General features: G+C 42.1%; 1 protein-coding gene across 1 annotated transcript; it reads right to left on the bottom strand.

Moving 5' to 3' along the window:
* Nucleotides 1–3,929: 3,929 nt before the first annotated feature.
* Nucleotides 3,930–6,010, bottom strand: IL22 (interleukin 22). Its single transcript, XM_036401642.1, has 5 exons — nt 5,816–6,010; nt 4,973–5,038; nt 4,736–4,879; nt 4,459–4,524; nt 3,930–4,043 (listed from the first exon to the last, which is right to left on the bottom strand). Exons 1-5 carry the CDS (start codon nt 6,008–6,010, stop codon nt 3,930–3,932), a joined length of 585 nt encoding a protein of 194 aa, XP_036257535.1.
* Nucleotides 6,011–6,312: the final 302 nt, after the last annotated feature.

Below are 6,312 nucleotides of genomic sequence, written 5' to 3' on the forward strand. Positions count from 1 at the left end.
ATTTCCTAGGCTTGAGAAGAAATCCTTTCACTTGCATTGCTGTTTAGCACTTTTGTTAGTGGTGAAGTTCATACAGTTAATCTGATAATGTCTGCAGTGTTAACCAATGCAAAAGGTGTCACAAATGGATATGTGCTATGAATCATATGTAGCCCCAGAAGCACCACCAGCCTTGACATAGTCTGTATTTAGTTACCTCACACAAATCTGACTTTCCAACAAACATTCTTGAATGTTTGCTAGAAATAGAATCCTGGTCTGGATCCCTGGAGAGATTGCATCACTTTCCATCTTAAATATGTTATTCTATGTAACTTTTTTTTTTTTTTTTTTGGATAGTGGCCTGCCAATAATACCCAGGGTCCCACAGAACTGCATTGTAGGTTTTTCCTTCTTTCTGTGGTCATTACCTTGACTGAAAAGTTTGTCAGGCATTTACTGCTGTTCACTGCAGTGCATACCTCCTCCAGAGCAGTTAATTGTGTAGCAAAGTGTGCTTTAAAGCACAAACAGACATAATCACATGCCACTGATTTATGAACAGGGTAGCTTCAACATTTTGCATTGCCTAGAATATACTTACAGCAGCAGATTGGAAATATTAACCCGGTATTATTGTAGGTCACTTGGGGAGTATATATTCACACATTGAATATCTAAATCTCTTAAATGAGTAACACTCCAGGCAATGTATTTAAGACATGTTTCTTAAACTGTCACCAATACTTACTCAGCAGGATGTGGAAACTTCTGTTTATGCTTTGGGTTCTTCTCTCTTCACAATATGACATTTCAGAGGCAGTTTTATAAATGTTTTACAACTATCTGTGTAGGGAAAAAAAGTGCCTGTTCTGGTCACCTAATGTAAGAGAAGGGGAGGAAGAGTCAATGAAACGCAAATTTGACAGTAGAGTGGTCTGTGAATTTTTGCCCACGAAGAGGTCCTGCAGCCCCTGTAGTGGAGGTGTCCTCAATGTGGAGCAGGTGCTTTCCCTAAGGTTGCTTGTCGAGGATCTCTGGGAATTCCAAACAGTCCATGACTTGGAGGCAGAAAATGGAAATTAAAATAGGGCAACGGGAATCAGAATTGCATGAATAATGGAGTTTCTCTTTGGTGGCCCAACCACAAAATTAAGCCAAAATAATTCATTTTGTGTAGGCTCAAAGCACTTGTCCAACTCAAAATGAAACAGCTCATTTTGCTTCCAAATCTCTTTTCAACCTTTGAAAGAAATGCTCATAAAATCGAAACACTAACTATTTAGAAAATGTCAGAACAAAATATTTCAGCAAGATTTTCCTTTTTTGAGCTGGAACTATTAACTGGATTAAAACCCAGCTTGCCTGACTGAAACTACATTTTTATTTTCTTTTGATCAGTGATTGTTTGTCCCAGACATTTCCTCCATTTAAGGGAAACCTACTCTGACTTCTACTTCCTTTGTTCAAAACTGACCATCACCACCATCCTTCACACATCCTCAAGTCACACATACCCTGAAAGAAAACCTGAGAAGGAAATTCTACAAATTTTGCTGGGTGGCATTTCCAGGGCTCCAGCTCATGAGGTTTCTGTGGTAGAATCTTCCAAGTGGTGGCTTTTAGGTTTGGAGAAGTTAATAATTAGTCAACTTCATTTTTACGCTTTTGTGGACAAACAGATTTTAATCTGCCCCAGTGTGGAAAACTTGAGACTGATTTGACATTTCTGGGTAGGGTAACTCGGTAAGGACAGTGTAGAAGAGACCTAAAGGAAGCAGAAGAAGGAAATAAGTTATTCATCCATTTGTGAAGTGATTTTATCAACAAGGAACAGCATGTATGTGGCTCATGGTCTGGCCTTTATTTATCATTAAGGAACAAAACAGGTACTTTTAGAGTAAAGCTGTGTTATCCTGCCCAAAGCCACAACCTTTATTACCTTCCAATGCAGACCAGGGAAATGACACCTGTATAATTCCTCTTATCCTCCACTGACTGTAAAGGGAGACAGATGTGGTTCAAGGAAAAACTGTGTATGTAAAAGGTCAGTGAAGTGAGCTATTCATTTGGTGTTTAAACTCCCTTCCTTTGCTGTCAGTTGTCACAAGTTTGAATGATAAGAGAAAGGATGCTGGCCAATAGCTCTTGACAACATCATTCCTTATCCCAGAAGAAAGGAAATATATACCAAACTGAATATATAATAAAGGTTAAATCCCTGAAACTGTCATGCAGTACCAGATCCTGGCTGCCTGTCATTTATGGGCCACTTCTGCCTTGACTGTGAATAGCCATGTAAATCATGTCTTGTGATATGCAAATGAAAGTGTGGGGAAAAGTAAACCATGTTGAATGAATCTAGTTTGACCTGTAACAGGCGTCCATCACCCAAATGGATCATATGCTGGTCTAATATGTGACTTCCCACAAGAAAGTGCTGTGATTTCAGCTCACATAAACTGTGTTCAAGACAGGTACGGATGGATGCTTTTAAATCCATCTTTAGTTTGCTCTGGCTCAGGAGCAACACGCTACTTGTCTCCCTGATGAATAAATGGTAAGGCCTCACTCAAGAACACTTCAGCAGTTGCTGGAATCTGCTATTACATATTTCTGATTATTTGGATGCTTTTCACCCTTTAGGCTTGGTCCAGTCACCAGTTTCCCTGGCTACAGCAGGGCAACTCTTTTGTCTTTCCAGGAGACATTGCTGAAGGACATGACAGGATAATGACAGACTAAACAGTGCTTCAGGGACTTGGGGGGTTTTTCTGCCTTGGAGTTTGTGTTGAGAATAGGCACCAAGCATTCTCTTCTGAAGGAGTCTCAGATCCCTGATGCTGCAGAGCACCATTTGTGCTCAGTATGCTGTGGATGGGCAGTGGGAATGCAGAGCTCTCAGTTTTCATTAGCAGCTGCTGCCTGTTTGTCTCTGTGTCATCTGGCCCATGGGGACAGTTTGGGACTTTTCAGCAGCAGCTATTCAAGGAGGGATCTTGTCTCTGTATGTACCAAGGCAGAACCAGTGAACCAAACCAATGACTTTCAGGAATTATGCTATTTTTCCTACCATCCCCTACAAGAAAGGCTGACTGACAGGCTGCCCACTAAGCCCTGGCCTGTGAGAAGCCAGAATTTCAGGCTTATGGTGAAGAAGCATAGCCCCAGGCAGAGCTTGCATCCTTCCTGGGCACAAGAATACAGCCACTAGTTCAGCAGCTCCACAGGTGCAATGTGTGTCATCTCCCTTGTGTTTGAAGAAAAGACAAAAAGTTCTGCAAATGGCAATATTTGAGGACCAAAATATTTATTATAATAAATTAAAGCATTTATAAAATGTTCCATCTGCATATAAATACCACACAGCAGTGTTAATTTCTGGTAAAGCTTCATAAATACATTTCCTTGTATATTTTTCAATTAATCCATATAAATAAAAGTATATTATAATTATTACCTTAAAATAAGTTACAATTAAATACAAATGACAAAAATTATTTCTGAAATAATCTGAAATACCAACTTTTCAGGCAAAGGTCAGAAGGGGGCAACATATGCAAAAGAGATTTCCAACTAGGAGGCTCAAAATATCCTGGCTAAAACATCACATCAAAACATCACTGCCTTAAACAAAGCTGATTCATAGGTGTCAAATTTCAGTGTATAAAAGACAGAAATCGTTGCCTCATTCCTGTGGGGACAAGGAGGACAGAACAGTGCTTTCAAAAATAAGTAATGCCCTGCATTGCAATCAAGAGGCAATGTCCTGGAGTTTTCATTTTCAAAGAAGGCAGCAATATCCATCCTGTCTCTGCCCAGTTTTCTAGTTTTGACACAAGTGAAAAATATACTGCATCTGGGGGGAATGGACATAGTTGCAGCTAATTAATTTGAGTTATTGCAAGAGATCTGCAGAGACATCTCTTCAAGCCTGATCCAGAATTTTTTCAATTTTTCTTCTTGTTCCCTCCCTTCTTTGGGGCATCAGTACAGGCATTTTCCATGTAGTCAAACAGTAAATCCAGCTCTCCAATGGCTTTAGTCTTTCCATTTTCTCCCAACTAGAAAAGAGCAGAATGCAAATCTTAACAAATAGGGGTGTTTTTTTTTTTTGAAAATTGAAATTAGGATTGTCACAGAAACTGAATCAACAATTTACTTTCCTAATTCTCTTACACAGTTCTGCTAGTGTCATTATATCATAAGATATAAACTAGTTTGTTCAAATCCAGACTAGCATATAAGTTTCCTGAAACTTAATTTTTTAAGGTTTAAATTCCCATAACATGTGCAGAGAGCTAACAGGACAAGTGAGGGAGGGCTAGAAGGGGAAATACCATTAATCTCCTATTTAATGCCCTCATAGGCTTCACATCCTAAATAATCTCGAGTTTGTTTCATAATTAGGTCAGCCTTAATCCAGCTAAAGGACTGGGGTTTGAAACTGCTTTTTCTTAATGTCTGGGGAAAATGTACCTGTTCCATTTTGTTCTTCATTTGTTCCAGGTTATTTTCAATGTGGTCTCTCTTTCCTGAGAATTGCTAAAAGAAAGGAAACATCAGACATAAGATGGACAGCTATATGCAGCGATGTACTATTTTTTTCTTTTTCACACCTTTCTATTAACTCTGACTTTCATATCTTTGATCTGAGGTTTCCTTTCATATCACTGCCTTTTGACACTGCTTGTAGCATTCTGAGATTTAGGAGCAGCAATGAGAGTCGGAGGGAAAGAAACCCAGTGTTACTCACACAGCTGCTCAGCTCTGAGGTAAGGGATGCCAAGAACTGTGCCACCTCCTCAACATGAGGGTACTGGCTCTTGATTTCAGTGAGGAGAACATCTTTTACTACGAGCTCCACAACCCTCTTCATCATGTAGCAGCGGTTGTTTTCCTATGTATGAAAGTAAATCAATGTTAAATCAAGGCAAGAGATCATAAGTGCTGCAGAGGGATGCAAAGAACAGACTCCTCATGTAAGGCTTACCCTGATATTAACAAAGAGCTGCTGCCCAATCAATCTGTTGTCTGTGTCCTTGTCTGAGGCACTGGCCTGAGAGGAAAAAGGAAGAGTCAGGAGGCATTGGGAACCTTACAGAAAAATTAATAATAAACCCAGAAGTTTTCATCAGCAATGAAAGTGCAGGTGAAATGAGGGAATGGACACCACAGTCTGTTACAGGTAGATAAGCTTCGACATCGTGTCTGTTTCTCCCCTCAGTTGGGTGAGATTCAAGGTCAGTATCACAGGAAAATAAATAAGCTGAGGTCTGAACTTGTACCTCTCAGTTAAAAGTCAGAAGTCGTCGTGGTTATGGGTGACTAAACGAGATACTGCAGGTGGCCGACCTCACAGTGGCCCACAGTGCTGCAGGGAGGTGCTCGGTGGTGTGCACCCAGGGACACCCACCCATGGCAAAAGCAGCCAGGAAACCTGCCCTGGCAGAGCACTCTAGGACACCTGAGCATCTGCTTGGCTGTGACTGGAGTCATGGACAGGCCCAGCTCCAAATGGCCTGAGCACACTCAGAAATTTAATGTCATATTTCACAAATTACCCACTTTGGCAGCAGCTGCTTGACAAGAAGCAGCTGTGCTGTTCCAGGGGCTGCCTTTCCCTTGGGGAGCAGCAGGAGGAGAGGCAGCAGCAGCTTCCCCTGCCTACACAGCCAGCAGGCAATAGACCTGCTCCACACACCCAACCTCTGCCTTAACTGCAAATCCACTTGTTTTATTTTCAGGGGAGAGAGGGAGGAATGCCAAAGGCTAGAGGCACCAAGAGAGGAGTAGGTCCTCAGATCCCACCACGAAGGACACACAATGACTGTACCGTTTTGGCCAAGGTGTAGGTGCGATTCCTGATGTAGGGCTGCTGGAAATGGATCTTCCTGAGCCTGCAGGCATGATGGGCACTGGGAGCCCCTTTCAGAGGCAGAGAGCTGGTGAGAAGAAGAGGGAGACAGCAACAGCAGCAGAAGAACATCCATCCTGGGAAGCTGTTGGCCAAGGTGTGCAGGGAGGCCATGGCTCAGGGTCTGACAGCGTCTGTCCCAGCGGCTGCAGAGCGGGCTCAGCACTGCTGAGAGGAGACAAGGCAGCGTTAGCACCAAGGAGAGAGGGTCAAAGTGAGAGCAGCACAAGGGCTGCAAGCCTTACCTTTGCTGTGATTCTTGATGTGCTCTGCAGGAGGTGAGCTGCACCTTATATAGGGCCACCAACGTCTCTCTCAGCTTTTTTTTTTTGGCGTACTGGTGGTGAAATAAAAATGACATCAGCAAGTCTCTTACTTGTAAGTATCCTCTTCTGAGAACTACCTAACCACTTCAA

The sequence above is a fragment of the Molothrus ater genome, chromosome 5 (assembly GCF_012460135.2).
Source record: "Molothrus ater isolate BHLD 08-10-18 breed brown headed cowbird chromosome 5, BPBGC_Mater_1.1, whole genome shotgun sequence".
Classification (NCBI taxonomy): domain Eukaryota; kingdom Metazoa; phylum Chordata; class Aves; order Passeriformes; family Icteridae; genus Molothrus; species Molothrus ater.

Coding starts and splice junctions, on each gene's coding strand:
- IL22 (XM_036401642.1), bottom strand. CDS start 6,010: ATGGCCTCCCTGCACACCTTGGCCAACAGCTTCCCAGGATGGATGTTC. Junction 5,039..5,815: donor CCTACACCTTGGCCAAAACG/GTACAGTCATTG, acceptor TTTTCCTCTCAG/GCCAGTGCCTCAGACAAGGA. Junction 4,044..4,458: donor TGAAGAACAAAATGGAACAG/GTACATTTTCCC, acceptor GCTCTTTTCTAG/TTGGGAGAAAATGGAAAGAC.